Consider the following 26,587-nt stretch of genomic DNA (forward strand, 5'->3'; position numbering starts at 1 on the left):
TCTGATGCCTCCCTTTGGATCATGTTCCCCTAACTGGGCAGCCTCGTCTGGCCTCAGTGGGAGAGGACGCACCCCGTCCTGCAGACTCAGAGTGCCAGGGTGGCTTGTGAGCCATGGGGAACTTCCCCTTCTCTCTCTGTGGGGAAGAAGACAGGAGAGTGGGGGAGGAGCGTGTGAGGGGGGGACTTGGAGGAGAGGGGCTGCAGTCGGGACGTAAAGTGAATAAATATATAATTTTAAAGGCATTTCCCTAGTTGTAAACCAGGAGCAAGCCAGTGTGCAGACCTCCTGAAGTATGTTCTCTCCCTGAAAAGACAGATCTGGAAATGAGTTCGGGATTCTAGAGGCACAGTGGAACTGTTGGCCACAAAAGACAGGGGAGGAATTCAGCATTTGGAAGGAGTTCTGGAAAGAATTTCTGAGAAATAAGATTTAAACTGCATCCAGGTGTCAGCGGGAGGAGGGTGACAGACGTTCCAGAGGGAAAAGTTCATGGATATTAGGTGACTGGCAAGCCAGCTCACAAACCTCATCTTTTCTCTCTTTTTATTTATTTTTGAGAGTTATACGAGAGTAATGTGTTTACACCCTTTCCACTAATCACATTCTCTCTCTCTCTCTCTCTCTCTCTCTCTCTCTCTCTCTCTCTCTCTCTCTCTCGGCCTTCTTCGTTCCCTAAAGGAGTGACTGAACATAAAAGACTTAAGGTCTCATATGTTGAGTTTCATGTATGTTTGTTTGTTTTTTTTTTTTTTTTTTTTTCAGTATAAGCTATTAAAGCCTCAAAGCCAACCTATTTGTGAGTTTTCTCCTTTAAGGTACAATATTTCTGCAAGGATCAAGTAACTGCATTGTACGTTTCATGTGCTGTATCTTAAAACATGGCAGCAGGAGATGTGGTGTCTCTGTGAAACCCAGGCCAGGTGCTTGGTCCTGAGCATGCAGGCTTGTCCTGCTGATTACTGGGGTTTCCACTAAGCCCATTGGTAGAGGAAGCTGTCCATCATGTCCAGAGTCCTTTTTTCTACATTAGGATTCCCGTTCAATGAAGCAATTATTCCAGCAGCAGAGATCAGGCCTGCGCAGAGTGGTTGGAACTTGTGCTTTTCTCTCCGTGTTCTAATGTGCTGAGCTGTGCCAGCTGCCCGGTGTCCTTTCTCCCGGATGCCAGAAGCACTGCAGAGCATGAAAACCCTGCAAGGGCGCCTTTGAGTTTCACACTGACCGCGTAGTAGGTCTTTGGCTAAGTCAAAAGAAAGGACTTATTTCAAATCAGCCTCCGTCCGACACTCAGATCTCTTCCCTTTCGGAGCCAGCATCCCTGCCTCCCTTCCTGTGCCTTTTGGAACCCAGTTAATTACATCCCTGGATAGCTTGGTCTCATTGCTCATCTGACAGGATCTTGGAGGAGGGTCACTGTAACCTGTGTTTCCAATCAAGTAGTTCAAAGGTCTCAGGTGTTGTAAAGGACAAATGGACCCTGGGGACTCTGGATAGCTTCCTTCCCAACCACTGCTGTGTTCTCCTGCCTGCTGCTGATGTGGAGTTCTAAATAGTAACTATCCAGTGGGCTAGAGAAGGAAGAAGTGACAATACATGATATTTTAAAAAGTTATTGAAATGAGTTTATTTCTGTGAGCTTACAGAGGGAATATGGTGACTAAACCAGCTAGGAGAACACCGCATATCCCTAGCACATAAACATTTCTAAATATGAATAAAGTTGCGTGGAAAGAGGAGCCAGGAGTGTGGGAGCTGAGCCCCGAGGTTTCAGGCAGGGGCTGGTGTTACCCAGCAGTTGGAACCAGAACCTGCTGCCTCTCTCCAGACACCCTCAGCCTTGTGGATAAAGCATCGCAAACGTTATTATTGGACGTTCACCCTGTACCTATTTTCTTTCTGCTTTCAACCATTGCATCAGGAAGAAGGTTAGGGTTACTGTGTGTGGGGCAGCTGTATTTGTTGAGCACTCCGTGCTTCGGGGACATCTTTGATATAAGGAGAGTGCAATTGATACCCTACTATTTTCATTTTACATAAAGAACAGTGCCTGCTATTCCATGTTGGTAGACCAGAGATGTGGTGCACAGATCTTCCACAGCCTCACCTCTTCTGTTTGACTCTCTCTCTGCATTGCTTTCCTTTACGTCAGTTGTGTGAGAAAGGGGCTAGAGGTCACAGTTTGGGAGACAGTTAAATCAAGAGACAGTGCTCAGGGCTGAAACCGGTATTAAATAAGCATAGGTCGGCCACACCCTGGAGGCACACACCTGCAATCCCTGCACTTGGGAGGCAGAGGCATGCGGATCGCCGGGAGTTCAAAGCCAGCCTGGTCTACAAAGCAAGTCCAGGATAGCCAAGGCTACACAGAGAAACCCTGTCTCGAGGAGGGGGGGAAGAGTAGGTCCCCTGATGGGTGGGACACACAATCTTGGCATTGTGAATTTATAAAGATTGGGACTAAGGGTTGTAGAAGAATTTCATGAAATTTACCAGAGTGATGAAAAGACTTTTATTTACTTTTTTTTTTAATTATTGAAAGTAGATGTTAGTGAAATTGCTTTGAGTTTCCATTTAGGTTGATGTTTGCTATGGGCTTGCTGTAAATTACCTTTATTCTGTGGAGGTCTGTCTCTTTTTCCCTATTTTTTTCCATACTTTTGGATTTTGTCAAAGGCCCTTCCTAAATGTTTTTATTTGGTGGACTGCATTTCTCAGTTACACCATCCCTGCACATCTGGGATGAAGCCTGCCTGGCATTGGTGGGTGCTTTGGTTTTTCATGTGTTCTTCTATTCAGTTTGCAAGTGCTTTACTGAGAACTTTTGCATCTATGTTCATGGGGGAAATTGGTCTGTAATTCTTTGTTGGGTCTTTGTGTGGTTTAAGAATCAGGGTAACTTTGGCCTCTTAAAATGAATTGTCAATGTTCCTTGTATTTCTAGTTTGTGAAATAATTTGAGGAATACTGACATTAATTCTTCTGGAAGAATTCTGCACTAAAACCATCTGGCTCCATGCTCTTTTGGGTTGGGAAACTTAATTGTTGCTTCTAGGAGTTATAGGTCTGTTTAATTTGTTTATCTGATCTTGATTTAACTTTGGTAGGTGATATATCAAAAAATTAAACATTTCTGCTAGGTTTTCCAGTTAGGTGGAACACAAACTTTTAAAGTGTGTTTTTATATTTCTCTGGATTTCCTTGGTGTCTGTTGTTAACTTCCCCCCTTTCATCTATAATTTTGTTAACTTGGATAGTTTCTCTCTGCCTCTTAGTTAATTTGGCTGTGGGTTTGTCACTCTTAATTATTTTCTCAAAGAACCAGCTCTTTGAGATTGATTCTTTGCACTGTTTTCGTTGTTTCTGTCTTACTGATTTCAGCCCTGAGTCTGGTTATTTCTTGTCCTCTCCTCCTTTGAGGCATTCTTTCTTCCTTTTGTTGTAGTGCTCTCGTGTGTGCCATTTAGTTGCTAGTGTGAAATCTCTCCAAGTTTTGTTTTGTTTTTTTTAATGTAGGCACTTTGTGCTCTTAGAACTGCTTTCATTTTGTCCAATAAACTTGAATATGTTCTATTTTCATTCAATTCTTAAAAGTTTTTTATTTCTTTCTTAATTTTTTCTTAATCCGTTTTTCACTCAGTAGTGAGCTGTTCAGTTTCCAGGGGTTTGTAGTTTTCTATTGTTTCTGTTGTTACTGATACTCAGCTTTAATCCACTCTGGTCAGAAAGGATGCAGTATGTTATTTCAATTTTCTTGAACCTGTTGAAACTTGCTTTGTGTCCAAGTATGTGGTCAGTTTTAGAAAGTGCCGCAGCCGCTGAGGAAGAAGGTACGCTCTTTTGTGCTTGGATGAAGTGTTCTGTTCAGTCTGTTGGTTTATGATGTCAGTTAGCGCCAGTGTTTCTGTTTAGCTTTGCCTGGACGACTCGCCTAATGCCGGATGGCAAGAGTAGAGTGCTGAAGTCACAGTCGGTGTGTGACGGTCGGTATGCATCTTAGCCATGGGAGTGTTTCTTTTACGAACTTGGGTGCCCTTGTGTCTGGTGCAGAAATACATAGAATTTCAATATCCTCATGGTGAATTTTTTTCTTTGACAAATATGTATCGTCCTTTTCCTATCTCTGATTAGTTTTGGTTTGAAGTCTGTTTTGTTGGATATTAAAATGGCTATACCGGCTGGTTTCTTGAATCTATTCGCTTGGAATATTTTTTCCATCCTTTTATTCTGAAATGATATCTATCCTTGATGTTAAGATGTGTTTCTTGGATGCTGCAGGAGAGTGGGTTCTGTTTTTGCATCGCGTTTGTTGGTTTGTGTCCTTTTATTAGAAAATTGAAACTGTGATGTTGAGAGCTGTCAATGAGCAGTGTCTGTTATTTTGTCGTGGGATGTGGGAGTTTCCTCCTTCTTTTGATTTGCTGGTCTGATATTATTCCTTGTGTTTTCTTGGATGTGGTTAACATTTTCAGGTTAAATTTTTCATAATTGTGCTGTCTGAGCTGGATTTATAGAGAGATACACCTAAATTTGATTTTATTGTGGAATGTCTTTCTTCATATATTGTGATTGAAATTTTGCTGGGTATAGTAGTTTAGGCTGGCATCTGTGGTCGCTTAGAATATGTAGAAAATCTGTTCGTGCCCTTCTGGCTTTTAGACTCTCCATTGAACAGCTGGGTGTAATTTGAAAAGTCAGGTGTAATTCTAATAGTCCTGCCATGGTTGATTCACAAAATTATTTTCCGAGAGACATTTTTAACACCGACTCAACAAGTAAATAAGAAATTTGAGGTTCAATCTAGAGAAGGATGTAAAACAAATTATAGGGGCAAGGGAGAGGATGGGGCTTGGGAGAACTTAGTTACAGAAAGGACTGAAGAAAAATATGAACACCAATGAACCAGGCCATCACTGATCCAGAGAGGTTTGAATACCAGGAAGAGGGTGAGAAAGTTTACAGGGAAACTGATTCTTAATAGTTGATGATAATGTGACTGTGTACATAGAAAAACACCAAGGCTTCAGTATATAGGATCTCTGTGAGACTAAAATGGCAAGTGTTAGCAAAGAAAGAATTAAAAACGCAAGAAGAGTAGGGCTTATCATCCTTGGTGGGGCATACAAATTTTAAAACAGGTGTATTGAAATGGAGAAATGTCTCAGGAGGTAAATACTTGCCACACAAGCATTTGAGGCCATGAGTTCAGATACCCAGAACCTTACAAAGGCTGAACATAGTGTAGAGCATGCCTGTCGTCCTACAGTGAATGCCAGGCTGAGGTAGGAGAATGGCTGCAGTGTGTGGGCCGGCTACCCTGATGTCCACAGCAGTGAAAGAGCCTACCTCAGACAAAGTGGAAAGCCAGGACCAGTGTCTGAGGCTGTCCTCTGACCTACACACACATGTTGTGGTACATATACAGCCGCTTTCCGACACATGCACACACATGTCACACACAGAGAGATGAAAAGAGGAAAAAGAAGTTATGTTTTAGGATTTCTCGTTTGCTAGAACTTATGTAATGAAGAATTGTAAAGGATCTAAGATTCATTTGTCTTTGACTTAAAAGCTAGAAAGTATTTTATTTGCATCAATAAAACTATTGTCCTGATAAAAGAATAAGGCATGTTTGTTTATTATTCTAGGGATCTACAAATGGATGCAATAATCACAGAAGTTATGACTATAGGTGAAATGTTGTGGTTTATATGTGTAATAACTCTACCAGCCAACTTTGTGTTAATAAAAAAGTAATTTAAGATGATTATGTAACTTCAGTTTTTTCTCAATCTTATTTTTCCACTAGAATTACATGTTGAAACAATAACCTATTTATGTTAAATGTAGAAAGTCAGAGGTAACTCACTCGTTCTTTGTTGATTACTACTAGATTTTTGGTTTGTGAAAGAAATCCATAGAAATGAAAATTCCTCATTGTAGTATTGACTTACAGCAGTATTTCATCCCTGCTTTACAGTCAGTCTAACTCCTGTTCTCCTGTTCTGCAGCTTGGCTCATCCTCGTCTGTGCCTTTTACATCCATTTTCTCTCAGCTGTTCATGACAGTTGTGGTTCCTCTCATTATCGGACAGGTAAGGGCCGTCTAGCTGTTCTTTTCTGGACAGGTCATATTGTGAATTCTTAGGTCAGGGCGCATGAAGACAGAGAAGGAAAAAAGAAGACTGAAAATACACATTTTCATCTTTGAACTTTCAGTTAACATTAAACCACTTCCTTGCTGGTTTTCTACACAAGAACCCCAAACACGTACAAAGTTGAATTGGCTATGAAATGTTTTCAGTCCTTCTTTTGCTTTACATAGTTGTGTGGTAGGGTACATTGTCGTGTGGGATGGAATATGCTTTCAACGGTGATAGACACATCACCAACCCAGGACCAGAATTCAGAAGGAGAATCACTCCCCTCACACAGGCTGTTTCTAACGCATCTTTGACCCAGTCAGTTTCTCAGTTATGTGACTGTAACTGTTGTCATATCCTTTTCAGAGATGAGCCACAGGGAAGTTAATAATTTACCCTGGTTGTCGAGAGAAGGCGAGCCAGGGATTCAGGGTCGTGCACAGCCTGGTTGCAGGCTGTACGTTGACCTGGGTTCTCGTAGCAAACCGAGAGCAAACCCTGACTCAGCCTGTGATGAGCTTTTTCTACCTCATGCAGGTTGTTGGGATCCCCTTGCGGGTGGTAACCCCAGAAAGATGTCTGTAGCATCAGTCTAAGGCTGGAATGAAGTAAGAGGAAGGAATTTTCCCAAACTGATGCTTTTTGTCACTTTTAGATGAGTGATAACTAATGGATGTTTATTATTCCAATTTATTATTTATACCTTTTTCAAAGTATGTTACTATTATTTTAAACCTGATCAATAGTTAATCAAACGTTTTAAGAGAAAAGTATAAACATTGGCTTTAACACAACCCATCTTACATCCATTCACCAGGACGTTAATAAAGAGACAAACCTTTATGAAAATACATCAGTTCATTGCAATAAAAGGTGAGCACTAAAGAACCCAAACCCACCATGAAGAAACATAAATTTTAAAACTCAGGCTTAACATGAAGAATTATCTATCATATATTCTCACTCCAAACTCAATTTATAAATGTGAAGACAGAGTAGAAAGAAGAAGTAAGGAAATACATTGACCAGAAAGATTAAGAAAACCAAAATGATGAATATTGCCCTTCCAAGTTATCTTTGTCCGTCAACGTTTTTCACCTGGGATGTGTCACTTTTACTGGTTACTAAATTGAAGTCATATTACAATTGATGTGAAACTCAGCTTATTGGAAATGCAGTCAAGTTTAATTTTCCCATAGCCTTGCCTGCTACTTAATTTAAAATAACAAAAATCAAAATATTAAAGATGAGACAATAAAATGAAAGCCTTCCTGTGGGAAATTCTTCCCCCTTCTCTACTGGGAAAAGCAAACAAGCTAATGAGGATTTGTCACTTAATTTTTAATGCCTAAGTTTCTCTGAGCACTGAGGACAAATTAATTTAGTATAAGTTCTAAACAAAGATAGACCTGGCCATCCCACCTGGAGCCTCTTCCCACCTCATGCTGATTTGTCTTTGTTGCTGAGGATTTTCTCATGAAAAGTCTCAGGATATGCTGGTCTTTCTAGCAAAGCTTTGGGTTCTATAGGGTTACTAAAACTGTCACTAAAGCTAAAGTCTGGAGAACTTTTAGATGACACAAATTTTTAAGAGAGCATGGTGGGGGGAGGGCTGGAGAGATGGCTCAGTGGTTAAGAGCACTGTATGCTTTCAGAGGTCTTGAGTTCAATTCCCGGCAACCACACCATCCCAGCTCACAACCGTCTATAATCTGATCTGATGCCCTCTTCTGACACGTAGGTCTGTATGCAGATAGAACGGTCTGACTGTGACAAAAGGCGTTGCTGAACTGAGGGATGGTACTTTCTGAAGCTTGTGGCCAGACCACATCTGTTACATCAGCAGCTCTTCCCCCATCGCCTTTCTTACTGCACAGTGCAAACAGCTGCTCCAACAATTGAATTTTAAGCAAGGTGGCAAGTCTCTGTGGAGCTGGAAAGATGTAGAATGCTTGGCTGAGGGAACATGGGCAGACACCACACTGAGACTGGAAATCTCCCAGCATTCTGATTCCCTCCAGGGTTGTTCCCTGCCCTCGTGGGCTCATCCAGTTCCCAACTTGTAGCTGTTTTCCTCAAGATTGAGTATCCAGCACTGACCCGTAGATGTGTTTGGACTAAGAGGGTTCTGACTGAGGGACCCTTGCTTCTTGCCGTAGTGAAGGCATCCTACACTACCATAAGACGGAATGCCTTGTAACGAGGTTTTGAGGAGACTGGTAGGTTAACCAAATCAAATTACTGATCATAATGTTGATGGATGATTGGAGATTTGCCTTGGTTTTAAGATGGCTTTGGCTTCCAAGCTCCAACCCATTCATTTTTATTTACTTATTGGGGGTGGGGGTGAGAGAGATGGACACATTTACTTTGGGAATTGGATTCATGTATTCTAATCTGTTGCAGAGAGGGGACTTATTTGTTTTTAATGATGTCATGTTCGAACTAGGTCCATCTTCTTACCCATGATACCTTATGCATGGTTAATCCAGAATTCATGGTCCATAACACCGGGCAGCAGCCCTGCTCTTACTCTACACAGTACATTTCCGACTCTAGATAACGAACTCCATCAGATAATGCCAAAAGGTCTGAAAACTCTCCTTCCCCATCAATATTTTAGTGAGCCAATTATTAAATAAGATCCACTTTAAAGGAACCCCAACCATTGTTGACGAGTCTGTAATATTCACCCTCTACATCCCCACAACCGTGGAGGTTGTGCTCCCGCACCGATACCAGCTGGTCAGCTCTCTGCCAAGACTCTTCCCTACGCACAGTCACTTGACTCACTCCTTGAGCAGAGGGAAGCGGATTCGGCTGTTATCCACCGAGAGTTTCGACTGAGGGAGCACAGTGTTCCGCGTCATCCCCAGTGGGGACAGCCTGGTGGAAGCCTGACACCAGGCTTCCAGAGGGAAGTGAGCCCAACAGGGGCTTTATTCTGCACACACAGATACGCACACACTGACATATGTGAAGCTTAAGTTGTAAGTTAGCCCAGCAAAAGATTAACGGCAACCATAATACAGTGTAATTGCAATAATAAGCTATAATCAAATTTATTCACGGTTTGTGAACTGTTTATTTCTTGAACGTTCTCTTGCCACACTCATAGTGAACTTGGCACTTAAAACTGCAGAAAATACAACTATGGCTAGGAGAGGAGACTGCAGCCTGTTTTGTTTCCAATATCCTTAAGGCTGTGCTCCACTGAAAATTTAGCCTTCTTAATGGCAGGGTAGAACCCCACCACCGTACAGAGGTTCCCTGACCTCATTACTGCTGATGGATCCCCGGTAACTCATCCTATCATGAAATTTCACATTCAGTTATGCAGGACAGTGTGTAAATCAAAACTTAAAATTTCTCCACTCTCATCCTGATGGTGGACCTTCAAAAGAAAGAGGACACTGCGTAGCTGCCTCTCATGCCCAAGCAAGCAGTATCAGCAGTATTCAAACTGTCCTGATTCTAAATACCTGATTTGGTCTTAAAAATAAGAAGGTGCTACATTATAACTTTTATTTCACCAGTCCTTTTATAGAAAAGTTAGGACAGGTCGATTCATTTTTAAGTATTAATTTTAGAATTCTAAAAGCATACAAATGGCATTTGTCTTTGGATTCACAAAAAAACTCTAGATACTCAGATGTGAATTATTTAAACTCCCACAACACATGCACTTTTGCTTTTCAAGCATGAGTTATAATTTAATTAAAAACTTCTGGTGCATTGCTGGTGTTTTAAATATTAATATGTTCCATGGATCACTTTCGATTATCTACTGTCTTGAAATTCCTGAAGATGTCAGATTTTCGAGATTCCCAGAGTCGCTCTTGGTCTTGTCTGTTGAGGCAAAGGGGGCTGTGGTAATTACACACATCCATTAAGATTAGCAGAGGACATAAACTTGGGGGAGGCTCGATGGGCATGTCTCAGTGACAGCTAGCAAAGAGCATTTGGCGTGATTAAGGGTGGATTTGAATGTGGTTGAAAATTCCCTCTCATTATGGACGCCCAGTGGAAGCGGCACACGATGCTGAATTCCCCAGCAGAAGGGTGGGGAAGCCAAGAAGCTTTGAAATCCACTGTGGCCATCATCCAAATTATCCTCTTCCCATTCTGTCTTCGCGCTGTCAGAATCACTTTGCGGTGCCCAGTTCCACTTCCCACGGCTCACTGTAGAGGGACCTGTTGATGTGTTTCAGATTGTCCGGAGGCACATCAAGGACTGGCTGGAGAGAAGGAAACCCCCTTTCGGGGTGGTCAGCAGCAGCGTGCTGCTCATGATCATCTACACCACCTTCTGCGACACGTTCTCCAACCCGCTCATCGACCTGGACGTGTTCAGCCTCGTCGTCATACTCTTCATAAGTAAGTCGGGGAAGGACGGCCTGGCTGGCCGCGGGGTCCCTGACGCCTCCGCAGCGCCGCGAAGCAATCCCAGCCTCTGCTAACTACTACTGGGCTTACTCAGTGGCTTGATTTCATCTGTATGTGCTCTAGAAAGACAGCAGCCCTACATTGGAGACCTTAATCTGCTTTCCTGTTTCATGCACCCCTTTCTGAGCTGCAGTAGTTTGTGTTAAATACAGGTCCCGTTCAACTCAGTATGTGTCACCAAATTAAGTTCAACTCAGTCTGCACTCTTAGTGACTTGAAAAGAATTTGTGACATATGATGTTACTGCATATCTATAGTAACTCAGCTGCGCTGGATAACGTGAAGTTTCCAGCGTGGCTTCTAATGAAGTTTATCTAAAGAGTGGCTTTTCCCGTTTCAGGAGCCGCAGACTGTAACTGTGAGGAGCTGCTAACGCTTAAAAAGCAACTTTGTATTCTAGTCGTCCTGGAATTCCAAGCAGGACTTTTACGGATACTATAATATTAAATAATCTTTCTTTAACACCGAGATGAGTTATTTCAAGGTGCACATTATGTATACATTTGTGCTGTTCAGGTCCTAGCATAAGCCAGTTCTCTCTAAGTGAACAAATGAGAGCAGTAAAGCAAAGGCAAAGGGGTTCCAGAGCTTCGGCTGACGCCACAGGCTGCGCCCGAGAACAGCCTCCGCCCAGCCGTCTGTGCTTCTGTCTGTTGCGTGCTGTGTGGATTTGGCTGGTTTTAATGTCAGCCAGGTGTTAGGTGGAGCTCAGAGGCTCCAGGAGACTCGTGACCGACCCCACTCAGCCCGCTGTCCTCTCTTGTCTTTCCCTCAGTCGTCTCCGTGCAGCTGAGCTTCATGCTTTTGACCTTCATCTTCTCAACACGGTAAGTGGTTGGGCATCTCCTGTTACTCTCTTTACTTGGCTACGCTGTTGCTGTGTCTTATATTTCCTCGGCTCACTGACCGTTCTCCGTCAATGCTGCCGCTTTCAGACTAGAGACATCAGCGAAGGGTCTGTGCTGGGCCCTTGTCTGGTCTCCCTTGCATGCTCATTGGCCCCTCCATTCTCCTGGCCTCACTGGCAGCTTTCTGCTGACACTTTCATGTTGAGGCCTGTCTAGGCTTCTTCCTATGTCCCGGAACTATTGCTACCATGTAGATATCATCCCTGACTGTCTTAGCAAGATTTAAAAGGCCCTTAGTCTCTTCTCTGAAACCTCCTCTCCCTTCCTTCTATTTAAATAGACTGTCTTTTAATTTTCAACTAATTCACACACATAAACCATGTGCCTTGATCATGGCCACCCTCTCCTCTGCTCTCTAGTAGGCATCCCTAACAGGTTCCCTCCCCTTTCATAACCTCTCCCTTTGTGTAACCCACTGAGTCCAGTTAGCACTGAGTTTTGGCACATTTGGCCGTCTCATTGGCCTGTCATAGCTTCAGTGAGTTCATGAGTACAACTGCCATTTCATGACCAAAAAATGACTTCCATGGCATTCTACAGCTCTTACATTCTTTCTACCTCTCCTACAAGGTCTTTCCTGAGCCTTTTGTTCATTCATTCACTCATTCATTCATTCATTCATTCATTCAGGGTTTCACAGCACAGCCCTGGCTGTCCTGGAACTCATTATATGCACTAGGCTGACTTCAGACTCACAGAGGTTCATCCCCACACCCAGCTGTTAAAAAACATCTCCATTTCCAGAATCCCCCAAGCTGGACTCCTTATTGTCATCATTTTGTAGATAATCACCTGATTCTGTCATCCATATTCTAGTTTCAAATCCGCTTCCCTCATTCAAGAGTTAACTCCACTGCTAGCCTCAACTTTTTAATATACATTTCTTTTGTTGGTTTGTTGTGGTTGGGTGGGAGGGTGGGATTTTTTTTCTCTCTTTTTTGTTATTATCACTTACTACAATTTATTCACTTTGTATCCTGACTGTGGCCCCCTCCCTCATCCCCTCCCAATCCCACTCTCCCTCTCCCCCCCCCCCCCCCGCTATGCTCTCCCCTAGTCCACTGATAGGGGAGGTCCTCCTCCCCTTCCCTCTAACCCCAGCCTGTCAGGTCTCATCAGAACTGGCTGCATTGCCTTCCTCTGTGGCCTGGTAAGGCTGCACCCCCTAGGAGGAGGTGATCAGAGAGCCAGCCACTGAGTTCTTATCAGAGACAGCCCCTGTTTCCCTTACTAGGGAACCCACTTGAAGACTGAGTCCATGGGCTACATCTGTGCAGGGGTTCTAGGTTATCTCCATGCATGGTCCTTGGTTGGAGTATCATTCTCTTCACAGGCCCCAGAGCTCAGTTTTTTGGCTCTGTTGGTCTCCTTATGGAGCTCCTGTCCCCTACAGGTCTTTCTAACTCCCCCTTCTTTCATAAGATTCCCTGTTTTTGGTTTTTGGTTATTTTTTTATTTTTCTGAGACAGGGTTTCTCTGTGTAGCCCTGGCTGTCCTGGACACAGTCTGCAGACCAGTCTGGCCTAGAACTCACAGAGCTCTGCCTGCCTCTGCCTCCCGAGTGCTGGGATTAAAAGTATACTCTTACACGTTTCTTACGGCTCCAGTGGTGGGGTCCTGGTGGGCATTTGTGTTCCACTATCTCCAAAGCTGCCCAGAGCCTGCACAGCGATGCTCACCTGTGAGTCTGTTTTACGGTTGTGAGAGATCATGTATGTCCATGCTGCCTAAGCTTTGAGTTGATGTAAAATCTGTTGTTTCCTTGAGGAAACTCACGCTTTCTCATCTCTGTCCCTCACCGGCGCTGTTTCTGTGTTCAGCTTAGTCTCCGTGTCCTAGTCCAGCTTCTCTGCTGTGTGTGTGCCTGTGTATTTGTTTTAAGAAGTTTTTACTACGTAGCCCAGGCTGGCCTGATGCTCACGATATAGCCCAGGGTGGCCTTAGAATTGTGGCAATTTTCCTGTCTCAATATGAATCACCATCTTTCAAAACATCTTTCCTATTCTTAAATGCTTTCACAAAATGCCACTTCTACTGGTGGAATTCATTCAATACATGTCACTTAATCCTGGGAAGTGAGAACAATGTCAAAGTGAAGTCTCAAAAGAGAGCTGATTCTAGTCCGCATGAGTTTAGAGTAGATACGCGACTTCTGAGGGGTCACTCGGCCTACCTGTGGTCCGGAGCTGGGGTTGGCTTCCTGGGAGAGATAACCATAAGGAGCGGCTCTTGTGGGAGAAGCAGCAGTGATACACATGTTGGCACATGAGCATAAGCAGGACGCGGTGGGATGGTGGCAAGGAGATTCAGAGCAGAGCTAGTTCAGGGGCTGGAACAGGTCTCCAGGCCCGCGGGCTGCTGCTGCTGCTGACAGTTACTTCTCACAGGAAGAAGGCCTGGGCTCTCACGAAGCCTGACGCCCTGCCTGGTTTGTGGACCTCACTCTAGGTTCTTGGCATTCAGTGCACTTGATTTATCTGATCGTTCGGGGTAGTTTTTGTTTTTTTTGTTTTTTTTTAAAGAATTAATTGCTCTAATATGAAGCATTTTTCTAAATTTTAGGTTAGGTTTATGAAGTGAAACTAAATCCTAGAGCAGTTAAGTCACAGAGAAAAATGTGTGTTTGCTGTTCCTTGTGGCAGAGGTCACAAAACTGGTCATGTCAGATGATAAGAGTTTGTAGACACTCCATTAGTGACTGAGCATTTCCTTGAAAACCATCCTGGTGTCATTTCCTGCTGCTGTGATAAAATACCCTGTAGAAGCAATGCAAGTCAGAAGGAATGTATTTGGCTCACAGTTCCAGATTACAGTCCATCACTGCAGGACAATCAAGGTGGCAGAAAACTGAAGAACTGGCCACATTACATCCACAGTCAAGGGCGGAGAGCAGTGTCTTAATGCATGCTAGTGCTGAGATAGCTGCCTGTACTCTCTACAATCCGGAATCTCCTGATGAGGGACTGGTGCTACCCAAAGTGGGCAGAGCTTCCCGCCTCGTTAATTAAGGCAGTGCTCCACGGACATACACACAGGTCAGCCTGGGCTCGACAACCCTTCAATGAACCTCCATTCCTCCATAATTACGAATTTTGCCAAGTTTACAATTAAAACTAGTCATTAAAAAGCATAGAGGATGGGGTGGGATTACTGAGGTGCTGGAGGAAGGGCATTGTGACTAATTCAATTAAAACCCTCAATTACTAGTATACAGTAGACTGATCTTTCATTAGGACCCTGGTCTTGAAATTCTGCTTCTCTACTGTATTCAGCTGTGCCTTGAACTTTGCCCTAACCCACTGTCAGACATATACATTCTTTGGCAAACCATGGTATGGAATAGCTCTATCTATGTGCCCATGCTCTGGGGTAATGGTCCTATAGCCCAGAAATACTCTATTAAAACTTGTGCAGTTTTCAAAGGAATAAAATTTAGGAGCTGGTTTTCATGCTGTTTCCGAACTGAGAGTTCATAAGTATCTGACTGGAGGAGGAAAACTGCCTGTCCCATGTCAGCCTCTGTCTGAGGGGTTGTTCATATGGTGCTTCGTGTCAATGACAGCGGTGTGCTGTTGTTACATTTCATTGCTGTTTTGTCAGAAGAGGATCCATGTTTACAGTTTCATGTAGGAACTTGCCCAAAATTCAGCTTATTCATTCAGGTAGTACATCTAGAATTGAAATCTATTTTCATTTCATATTTGCAGAAGGCTTTGCCATTCACCGTTGCTCTAAAGTGTATTTTAATTGCTTTCAAAATTTGTAATAGTGGAGCTGGCGATTTGAAGGCTCAGCTCATGACTGTTTGCCACTCCTGAAGAGGGTTGGAGTCCGGTTCCCAGCACCCACATTAGGTGGCTTACAACCACCGGTAGTAACTCAGGTAGTAACTCCAGCTCCAGCGCTCTGATGCCCTGTTCTGGCCTCCTGGAGCACTCTATTCAGTGTGCACATAACCACACACAGATACACACATACAAGTAATTTAAAATAATAAAGATAAATCTTATAGCTGGTAATCCTTCAGTTAGAGTCTTTGTAAAGAATGTTTAACTGAGTTCTTCAAGTTCGCAGAGACACACACAAAACATTTGTTTCAGGTGCCATGGCTTTTACAATAGGTCCAGTGTCTGCGCTGGGCTCTATTTTTTTTTTTATCCTACTTTTGCTTGTTTCCTACTTGTAATTCGCTGGGGTCTCTTTTCTTATCCTACTCTTGTTTGTTTCCTACTTGTCATCAGTGAAGTCTGTCTGTGCCCCATCCCTTTCTCCCTTCCGCAGTTTCCTCCTCCATGTTCTTACGAGTGCAAGAGAACTAGGACCAGTCTGGAAAAGAAACCTATGTCAGTGCTGAAATCCTTCTCTTGTTTCTGCAGCATGCAGCTCCATGCTGATGACGGGGGTTGATACAAAGCCGGTACCTAGCTTCGAAAATGAAGCTTTTCTGCCACCCTCCTGCTTCTTTAATTAGGATTTCTTAGGGTTCCTGATCTGGAATGTCACCATGCCAAAGAGCATTTAAAGCTAATTTGCAAGTGATCATTCTACATTCCCATTTGTCTGTTTGTAGAGTGGTGCTAGAGTCCAAAATCCCAACACTAGACCCAGTGGATTCAGGCATCAGCCCCACTCAATCAGCTTGTAATTTGTGCTGCTTTTCCTTATAAAAGCAATCAGAGGTAGTATGTATCTCATAAGAAGACTGAGAGAGCAAAATTCATGGAACCCTCAGCACGCAGACCAGCACAGAGTGAAGTCCTCAACAAGTGTAAGGCACCCTGGGACACTTACGCCATCAAGATTGCATCTGTCACATTGAAAACTGGTAACAGCAGAGAAGGTGGGAGCTGGCCCTCCTGTCTGTGGTGTGGTCCGGGTCCCCTTTCTCTGCCACAGTTCTAGGAAATGAGGCTTGATTCGCCAGCTGCAGGTCAGCCATGCTCAGCGACAGCGCTGAGCTTCTGCAGTTTTGGGAGACTGCCCCAGTTTTGTTTTGTGTTGATGTGGAAAAGCTTAGAAAAGGGCAGCAATAATGTTTAAAATGTATGAAAGATACTTGGGTAGTGACTAAGAAAGGAGATGGGAAAGTGTGTGTACGGGTGTCAGCCTCCTGCCGCAGCACGGGGCTGCAGGGAGACGGCAGGCAGGCTTGTGTCAGTCCCACGTCTGTCTGTGTACATTTGGAGGTGAGCGCCTGAGCCCGGAGTTCCGACCAATGAGGTGATGGGACCTTTCTTGTTAGAAGGCAAGACAAAGGCTCCCAAAGGGAACATCACAGGGAAGGTCCCTCCAGCAGCTTAGGCAGAACTCTCTCTCTCTCTTCTCTCTCTCTCTCTCTCTCTCTCTCTCTCTCTCTCTCTCTCTCTCTCTCTCTCTCTCTCTCTCGGGACCTTTTCTGCCCCACATTCTGTGTTTCTGCTAGAGAAACCTGACATGCCTTCCTCTGTGGGTACAGAGGAAGACAAAACAAATATCGTGTGGGAAACACTGATTGCAACCTTTGTTAGAGAGAATTCTTAAGAAACCAGTTGAGAAGAAAAGGAAGTAAGCACCTCCTTGGGGGAGCCAAAGTGATCAAAAGCAATGATAAAAGCAGCATAAAAAGAAAATATTAAAAAGAGATACGGTGGGGTGAGAATATGAAAAGTAACACGGTTGCTTTAGTTCACACGCAGATGCTCGCTCTGGAGGCGACTTGAATCCTCACTGGCTGGGGTGATGAGCAGGACACTGTGGCTTTCTGGCTGTGGCTTGGTGCCACCCTCTACCAAGTGTGCACAAGGGTTACCATTGACCCAGGCAGCTGCTCTCTCCCACCCATTAGATTCTGAAGTGGTTTTGGATTTTGTTTTTAATGGCTTCTTTCCGAGAAGATAAGTTGACCCCAGAATTTGGGGCAGGCTGCTTCCTTTTTTGTGACTTTGGGTGTGCTGGGCTTCCGGTCCCTCTTCAGAAGAAGCAAGGCAGAAAGGCCACCTCTTTATACGGCTGTCCTGAGAAGACACTGGATGTAAAGTGCTCGGAAGTGTGCTCAGTTGCGCTCAGTGATGTGGTCACTTACTCTCACAAGGGAGGACTACGTGGCCATAGCTGGATGGAGCTTGTCACGGGGTGGCTGGAGTCAGGCCAGCCCTGGAGGACGTAGATTTTAAGCACAAGTGTTCAGTGTTTCCATCCTGTCATCCCTCCTGTGGAGTTAGTGTCCAGCCCGCACAGCTTCAGCCCGACCCCAGCAGAACAAAGGCGCAATCTCATGTGCTCTCTTGATTCACACTGGAAGTGCGTTTCTGGGAAGTAGGGGGTCGAGCTCCAGGTCAAACCAGAGCCTCCTGGACCCGCTGGAAATGTGCTGTGATCTGAACAAGAGCAAATTCCAAGCAGACTCGGGTTCACTAAAGGAAAACACCTCCAAGCGCCCCACGGGAAAAAGCAGAGTGAGGCCTTTGCATGTGGCTGAGGTCTTCTGTGTCACAGATGTCTGTTCCCTCCCACAGGGATGTCTCCTCCTCAGCCTACCACACTCCCTCACTCCCTGAAGCCCTGAGTGAGGGCAATGCCTCCCATGACACGAGTCACTCCTGGGTTTTCTCTATTTTTCCACCCAACATGGTTTTTCTACTTTGCTTCCAGCTCAAAATAAATAAATACATTAATAAAAACTCCATTTACCTCATTTGCCTGGTCCTTTATCAGTGTTTTCATATATCTCCCTCCTCCCTCCCGCTCTCTTCTTTCCTCTGCCCCTTCATCCCTCCCTCTTTTTCCTCCCTCCTTCCCTTGCAACCATAACTCTATAACATCAACTCTTTGACTCTCCAACCCCAGTGTCTATGTCTTACATCCTGTTCCCATTTGCTACTCAGTGTGCCTCTCAATCTAGCAGTGGGCTTTCTGGTCGTTCACCCTCTGTATGGCCATTTCCTGCTCTTTATTGGCCCATCTAGCTCCCCACTTATGGCCATCGTCTCCATCTTGAGTCTCAGCCTGCTCCGTTAGTGTGAGTACTTTCAAAGAGCGAGTCTGATCACATCTCTCTCGAGTTTCCACTTGCCTCATCCAAATCCACACCTGTCACAAGCCAGTCTTCCTGAAGATGAGCCACCATGAAGAATCTGCTCCTTGCCGGCGTGCATACTGCTCCTGTTTGGGACCATGGGTTACCATCCCCAACCTCCTCGGAGGCTGTGTGCTCCAAGGTCATATCCCGCCCTCCAGGGGACAGGGTATCCCCTCTTCCAATGACAGGACCCCTCCTTCTCTCCCTCCTCCCTGCCCTCATCACTTGCCCCTTCTTTTACATACAGTATTTATCTGCACTCCTGTTCTGTCATAGTTCTGGTGTTGGCCTGAGGGTTCCCTCTCTGTTGGGCTTACCACAGGAATAAAGGGATGAAAAATGTCAGTCATGCAGCATGGTGTTTAAAGAACAAGAGGACAGTCCCAGTGCGGACATGTGAGTTAGACACGAGACAGTAAGGCGTCCTGTTGCACTCCAGGGCCACTCTGGAATGTCACCCCAGAGGACACCAGACCCCAGATCATACCAGGAGAGATCTGCAAGGAGTGCTGCAGCACATGAGCAGGCAGGGTTAAGAGTGGCCCCTAACACCTTCCCTCCAGTGAGTGAGCGGAGCAGGATGTAGGACCTACTGGGGCGGGGGGGCTTTCTAAAGAGGGATTAAGATTTTTTTTCCATAACCTAGAACCTCCACTCAGATGTAGCCTGTGGTAGCTCAGTAACCAATTGGTTTCCCAAAGTGAGGGGAACAAGGACTATTTCTAACAGGAACTCAATGACTGGCTCTTTGGCCTCCCCACCCCCAAGGGAGGAGCAGTCCTGTTAGGCCACAGAGGAGGGCTTTGCAGCCAGTCCTGAAGATATCTGATAAAACAGGATCAGATGAAAGGGGAGGAGGTCCACCCCATCAGTGGACTTGGAAAGGGGCACGGTGGAGATGAGGGAGGGAGGGAGGGACGGGGAGGGAATGAGGGATCGGGACACGGCTGGGATACAGAGTTAATAAAATGTAACTGATAAGAAAAAAATAAAATTCGAAAAGAAAGAAAAGAAAAAAAAGATTTTTTTTCCCAGTTACAGATGGGGAGATGAGGGAAATGTGGACCCCTTCATTAGAAACCTTCTAAGACAGAAGGGAATATTTTATTATTCTTTTTTCTACTACTACTATTCCTAGGTTTCCTTCATGATTTTCTAAACCCCTATACCTGCCCTTAGAAACTGAGGTTCCCTAAAGAGAAACCCATGCATTTTGGTCCATAGAAGCCTCTGTCACAGGACTGATCCGCAGGATGCTAACACGAAGACAGACACAGTTGGTGTGGGAAGTGCTTGGCTTTTCCTGTAGGTTTGTAAGAACCTCTCCTTTTCTCCCCAGGAACAACTCGGGCTTCACAGCAGCAGACACGGTGGCCATCATCTTCTGCTCTACACACAAGTCGCTCACACTGGGTAAGTGAGTCACCAAGGTGAAACACTGTCACTCTACATAATGTTGACGCACATTGTCAAGTTAAATGGACCGGGGCAGTGCGCACAGCTAGACAAAGAACAACAGCCAAGTGCAGAGCGCCGCTGCTCCAGAGAACTGTGATTTCACCACACCAGTTCCCAAGGGCCTAATTCATAACACAGGATTTAGCTTAATATGCAACCATGTTTTCAATTCTTGTGAATAATGATCAGAGCAAACTGTTAAGTTGGCTAGGGGTCTAGGAGTCCTGTTTCTGCAAAAGAAATTGGCAAAAACTTTTCCTTGGAAGGCTCTAGACTTGTCTCTAGAAAACATTGCCCTTTTTTTCTGGGAACTCAAATCAAGATGAGAATAATAAATGCTATTACTCTAGTTTGGTGACTGATGTTAAATTGAAATTCATTTTTTAATATTATTGTTTTCAACAAAGGCAGTTTAACTATTGTGACTTGACTAGATCAACAATAAAGGGAAAGTGGTATTTATTTAATGGAAAAGATTAAGAAGAGTAATGCCGGTGTCTGCCTTGGCTTAGCATAATGCATTATCGCAATAACCTCTGAGACATCTAGAATCCACCTCTTCGGTCCTTAAAAGTCATTAAGTAATCAGGAACTCTGTTGCAAAATGCATTATTTGTGAACTCTGTGGGGCTGTTGGGATGTTGTGTAAAAACTCAACTTTAAAATTCCTCTGCATTTGAAATGTGACTCACTCGAGAGACAGACTGAGGAACCATAATGTTGCTTTGAATTTACTCACATTCAAAACATTCTTTCGTCAACGAGAAGGTGGATAGATTTCATCTCTTTTTAAATTCTAAACAAAGCTGGTTGTGGGGTCTTCACCAGTTTTGTTAAGTTTGGAAAATAATTTCAAACTGAGACGCAGTCTTTGAAGAGTACTTCCTGCCTGTGGGTTGGAGTCTCGGCAGTCATCATTGAAGGGAAGAGCTTTGGGCTCTGCATTCCAATCCTGGTAACATGCTGGCCGTTAACTTCCCTGAACTTGGCTCTGTCTGTGAAATGGGCTGATGTCTAGTAAAGACAAGCTTTGTCAGGTTCCCAGCACAGTCCTTGGTGGATCGTAAATGACCAGTCCCTGACAGAACATGGGCAGCCACAGATGTTTCTCACAGCTGGCTATGCTGCCCAGCACTCAGTGTCCTCCATAAAGTAGTACTGTTGTTCCTATTAATTATGTTAGGTATAAATGTGTTATTGTGCCCATGGTTCCAGTCACATGACCCAGTCGTAGATTTTCCTAGAATAGCCGTAGATCAGCTGTTACCCTCAAAGAAAGCATCTCACATTCTGTTCCACATCGTTATAGCTGCCATATATGACATAAGGGATGCACCCAAAGGTCAGGGGGTCAGAGGGGCTTGGATGAGCCATGGTCTTAGAGCACAAGTTTAACTATGGCTGTCCAGTGTGCGTTCTTGCCTGTCTTGCAATGGGCTATCAACCCGCCGCCGTCTTAGGATTGGCTGTGGACTGAGAAGCGGAACTGAATAATGATTTCTGTTTCTCTCTGAGCAAACACCAACTAGTTGAAACTAATGTAGGAAGCATGCCCAGGGGTGACCGGTACTCACTGCCCCTCCCCGTCAGATGGGGTTTCTCTATCTAGTCCTGGCTGCCTGGGGCTCTGTAGACCAGGCTGGCCTCGAGGTCCGCCAACTTCTGCCTCCCAAGTGCTGGGAGTAGTTTGTGCATCACCGTGCCTGGCTTGGCATCTGTCTTTATAAGCAAACCTGTTCAAATCCAGGTTCTCTCTTTTCCTTTCCCATACTCTTTGCTCTTTCTGTTTTCTGAAAGCTGGTTTGCAGAAATAGTTGTTTTGCTAAAAGGATTGGATGAACCTGGGTTTGTGTTTGCATGTAAAAAGTTCTCCCAAGAACTATACACTTGGCTCTTCCGGGATGGTAAAATTAGTGGCAGCTAGTGACGACACAGCGATTGTAACATAGCAGCCGTGACCACACAGTGACAGTAAGGCAGTGTGGTAGTTAGTGACCATGCAGTGATGCTGAGACACGCGGTAGCTGCTGGTCACGCAGTCCCTAGCTGATCACGCAGTCCCTAGCTGTTTCACCCTGATGGGTCTGAGAACCAAAACATCTAAATACCTGACCTGGCCTCGGACTCTCCAGGTCTCAGGCGAGAGAATTGTAGCCAGTTCATATATTCTGCCAATTTTGGAGCTCTTCAGCTTCCTCCTACAGTATGCCTCATGGCTTCTCTTTATCTCGGACAAAGCACCTTTGTCTCCACATACACCAGGGGCCCCGGGGCTGATTGCTAGAATGACTTGTAAAATCCACTAAGTTTGCTCCATTCATTTTCACAATATCCCTCTCCTGGTGTCCTGGATGCCCCAAGGGTGGCAGAGAATGTGTCTTTTCAATGACCTGAGCTGCAGGCCAGTCGTTGTCCAGATGGAAATCTTTGTCTGCTTTGGAAAAACATCACATTCTGGGGGGGATGGGGAGGAATGGCATTCCAGAAAGTGGAAGGAAATTTCACATAACATCACCCAGAGTGATATTTTTTTTACACACAAAGATGAAATATAACAGATTATAATACAGCTGTTGGCAGTTTACAAACACATCTTCTCCTGTGTCAAATACTGCCGTAATATTTCTTCCAGTGACTTTATATTCACACACACACATGCACCGCACACACACAGGGACGAAACACTCACACACACACACCTCAAGTAAAATACATTAAGGGAAACTTAGAAATTACAGTTTATCACTCTACCTAATTTATTCCGGAATAACCCCTTGCAGGCCAGCCGTACCCATGTGACTAATGATGCTCGGGAAGCCTCCTCACCATCCTGCATGCATTCACCTTTGCTTTATTTTATTGTTCGTGCCTCACCCGGTCTTGGTCTCTTCCATGTACTCGCATCTACACACGTGCTGAATTTGATTCATTGCTTTTATTAGCGCATTTGCCATTGATTGATTAGTTCTTCGTATTAGTACTTTTTCTATTGATTGATTGCAGATGAAGTGACTATTTGACCTTTAATTATGAGGCTTCCTATTGGAAATGACATTGAGCTATGGCCTCACATAATCCATCTGGAAAGCCTGACGTGATGCGGCTCCCTGGAGTTCATTCACTGAGGGAGGAAGCCTGGAGGAAGTGCAGAGCTATCCCTGTGCTTCATCTAAAACAATACTACGGGGCTTGTTTGCCATGCTCCTCCTGCTCCAGCTGGGGTCGGAGGCAATTTCAAGACAGCAGCCCTGGCTGTGGGTTGCCATAGAAGCCGGGAACTCTTGCCGGTTATTCTCCAGTTCGGTGGTGATAGTAGTGTAATGAGAAGATATTTTACATAGCAGAGACTGAAGAGCAGCTCAGGCTAGGAATGGCTCAGTGCACAGTCAATAGATTTCATCAAGAAAGAGATTAGATCCCAGATAGCCCCTGGAATTGGTATTTTACTTTTATTTATCCTTTCCTCTCGGGGGTTCAAATCACTTTGCTTTTCTAGAGTTTCACATATGTAGAAAACTTTTCTTGCTACACCCAGGAAGAGACTGGTTCAGGATGTTTGAGATCCTTAGGTCGAGCGTGCGTTTTGTTGGTTTGTAATAAATAGCAAAATAAAATTACTTTGTCTCAGACCAGTTCAGCTATTGACAGTCAATAATGACAGTCCCATCTTTTTCTCTTATTTATAAAAGCATTTCTGAACTGAATGCATTCCATTTAAATTTTAAATTGTGTTTCATTACCAATGGCTTATAAATGCCATTTATGGGCACTTGTGTGGAAAGGCAAATGAAGGCAACGCTCTCTCATGCTGTCCACACTTCATTTTGAGTCTGTGACCACTGTGGTAAGAAGCTTGGAGGACTCAGGAGGGAACGGGGAGAACCCAGGCTGATTCTAGGCTAGATCCCAGCTCCGGTCGTTCATCAGCTGGGGCTGCTTTAGGACGCCATTGCCACGCTGAGCAGGTGCACGTGGTCCTCAGTCCTGCGAGCCGAAGTTTCTGTAGGTCTGCTTCTGATGTTTCCCTCTCTTTGAAATAAAGCTCCCTCTTAGGCGTCCGAGGGAAAGTGCTTGAAAGTTCTGCTGCAGAAAGGGAATGCAGCTGCAGCTGCCGCTGAGGAGGTTAACAAGCATCCTCAAGGGCTGGGGAGATGCTCCGGTAAAGCCCGGGCCCTGGGCCAGCTGTCAGGCCAGATAGCAAAGGCTGTTCTCTTACTTCATGTGTACTCACTGGCATGCTGACACACACGCACACACACACACACCATATGCATCTCTCACACACAAAGTAGTTTTTCTAATCCTGACACTGTCCAAAGAACGCTTAAGAGGAACAAAATCACAAAGGGACGTTTTATTCAAGTTTATTTGGAAGCTTTTCAAGGTTGATAAAGAATGAACTTCAACTAGAACTGAAACATAAAGAAGAGTTTGATCTTTTTCTTAAGAAGACATGAAATCGCAATACAAAACTCTGCAGATCTGGTGGTCCCCTTACCCCAGATGTACTGCATTTGATGCATGAGGATTTTTACTACCACAGAACTGGGCATCACTGTTTAAAGCGGCTGTTGAAGCCTCTTCCCTACACACCTGTGGTGACCAGGAAGCCTGTACCTCCCAGCTCACAAAAGGAAAAGAGCTCAGCTCACACAGTTAACAGAGGCCAGTACTGTGGTATGTATAAAACTTTGGCATGGGTTTGAATTGTTCTATTAATTATTTATCAAGAAAGTTATGAATACATTCTCCTCCTAAGACATTTTCAGAATACTTAACATCTCTCATTATCCTGACACTCATCTCTTATTTTTCTTTATTGTAATCAAAATCATCCTATTTTCAAGTGGGTCTTCTTTCTGTGTGTGTGTACATGTATCAGTGTGTGTCTGTGTAAGTGTATGTACACAAACGTGTGGGTTCCTGCAGAGGCCAGAAGGTGTGGTACCCGTGATGCTGAGTCGCAGGCATCTGCGAGCCAGCTGATGCAGACTCTGGGATCCCAGCTCGTAAGTGATCGGCAAGCTCTCAGAACTGCCGAGCTATCTCTCCAGCCTCTCCAGTGGGTCTTGAGGCAGCCTTCCTTTTCATGAGCAATGCTGCTGACATCCCATTCTCACCAGCTACAAGCTGCAGTGCCTTTTGACAACAGGCTGTTAAGGAGGGGATGGAAATCCAGAGTAAAGACGGGAAATAGAATCTCTGGAATACAGCCTTGAACAGTTCTGTCCGCAGCTCGCCCCTGGTTACAGCCTTGAAGGGCAGGCTGGGTGGTGGCATGCCATTTGACAGTGTCATGGGGAGAGGTCACTAAAATTAGGGACCATGCTAGAGAGACGTAAAGGCACTCTGTCTTAGGCCTTTCTGTTTTGGTTTTGATTTTTAGAAAGAGGGAGGCATGCTTTCTCTAACAAAGTGCATGTCTCAGAGTTATACGGGCTGTTTGGTCTTTCTGTACTAAGTTTGAGATCCCTGAGAGTGTAGCTAGATTTTGTGGTCAAAAATCTTAGGAAACCCCAGGGTTCTGTGTCCGAGGTATGAGATTCAAGGTAAGGAAGCGTGTTTGAGGCTTCTGTGGCCTGAGCTAATGCCATGCAGGGTGCCCTCCCAGCTGACCAGCACCGGGTGCCTGTGCTTCTCCCCTGCTCTGGACGGATGCCCACCGACTATTTTCTGATCCCGCCAACAGTTAGAAAGCTACTTCACCCTGAGACTCGGAATTGGTTGCAGCTCGCTGAAATAGGTTAGAGGCCTGACAGCTCTGCTCTGTACCTTGCCTGGGACAAGGCTCCACCCTCCCCAGCCCCCAACTACACAGAGACAACTGTGAAGCCTCTGGTTTGGGGTGTCCTCTCACTGAATTTCTACTGAAATATCTTTTAAAAAAAGCCCTACACTAATTCTTGAATCAATATAAAAATTGTTTCATTTATATTATTTTGTTCAGCTTTGTTTTTAATTGTTTCTATAACTTTTGTCGATCTATTCAATACTGTCATTAGTGTCGATGATAAAACAACAGCCAGCACTAGTTGGGTACTTGCCAGGGACACCTTGTGCAGAGTGCCACACAGGAAGTCACTTACGGTAAAATACTGTGTGCCGACTGCATTGCGGTCATGTGTGCCCTCAGCTGAGACACCAGCACCAGCTGCCCCCGTGGCAGTTCTCACTGGAGTGCTCAGCTTCTGCTGGATCAGAAGGAGGCAGCAACAACGAACACTGTTGCTATCTGGCTCTCAAGCAGTTAGAGACCTTACTAATTAGCATAATGAATTCAGAAAGAGGTTTGGATTGGCACAATTACTGCTTTGCTACTTTGCATGATAATGATCGTAAGTGGGCTACCATCAGTGTCCCTGCGGACTGCCTAAAACTTTAGAAACTCCCTCCTGCTTATCCTGAGAATCCAGCAGGTCCCACGGCCTTCACACGAAGCCCTTGAGAACGGCAGAGCTTGAGCCCCACCCAGTTTTGCGCACACTCCTGGGGAAGGTCTGTGCTTGCTTGCCCAGATGGTCAGCTGCCTGCTCGGTCTGTAGCTGAGTGGGAACTGCAGCTCTCATCCTGCAGGC

The 26,587-nt window shown here is 44.8% G+C and overlaps 1 protein-coding gene across 2 annotated transcripts in view; it reads left to right on the top strand.

Moving 5' to 3' along the window:
- The window catches only part of Slc10a7 (solute carrier family 10 member 7), a 210,100-nt gene that overhangs the window by 163,005 nt on the left and 20,508 nt on the right, over positions 1-26,587 (top strand). For both annotated transcript variants that reach the window (XM_021645308.2, XM_021645309.2), the window contains 4 exons: positions 6,012-6,095; positions 10,355-10,520; positions 11,365-11,416; positions 19,894-19,967. In XM_021645308.2, the coding sequence (XP_021500983.1) occupies positions 6,012-6,095; positions 10,355-10,520; positions 11,365-11,416; positions 19,894-19,967 (376 nt within the window). The remainder of the gene's footprint in view (positions 1-6,011; positions 6,096-10,354; positions 10,521-11,364; positions 11,417-19,893; positions 19,968-26,587) is intronic.

This window comes from Meriones unguiculatus, chromosome 10 (assembly GCF_030254825.1).
Source record: "Meriones unguiculatus strain TT.TT164.6M chromosome 10, Bangor_MerUng_6.1, whole genome shotgun sequence".
NCBI lineage: Eukaryota > Metazoa > Chordata > Mammalia > Rodentia > Muridae > Meriones > Meriones unguiculatus.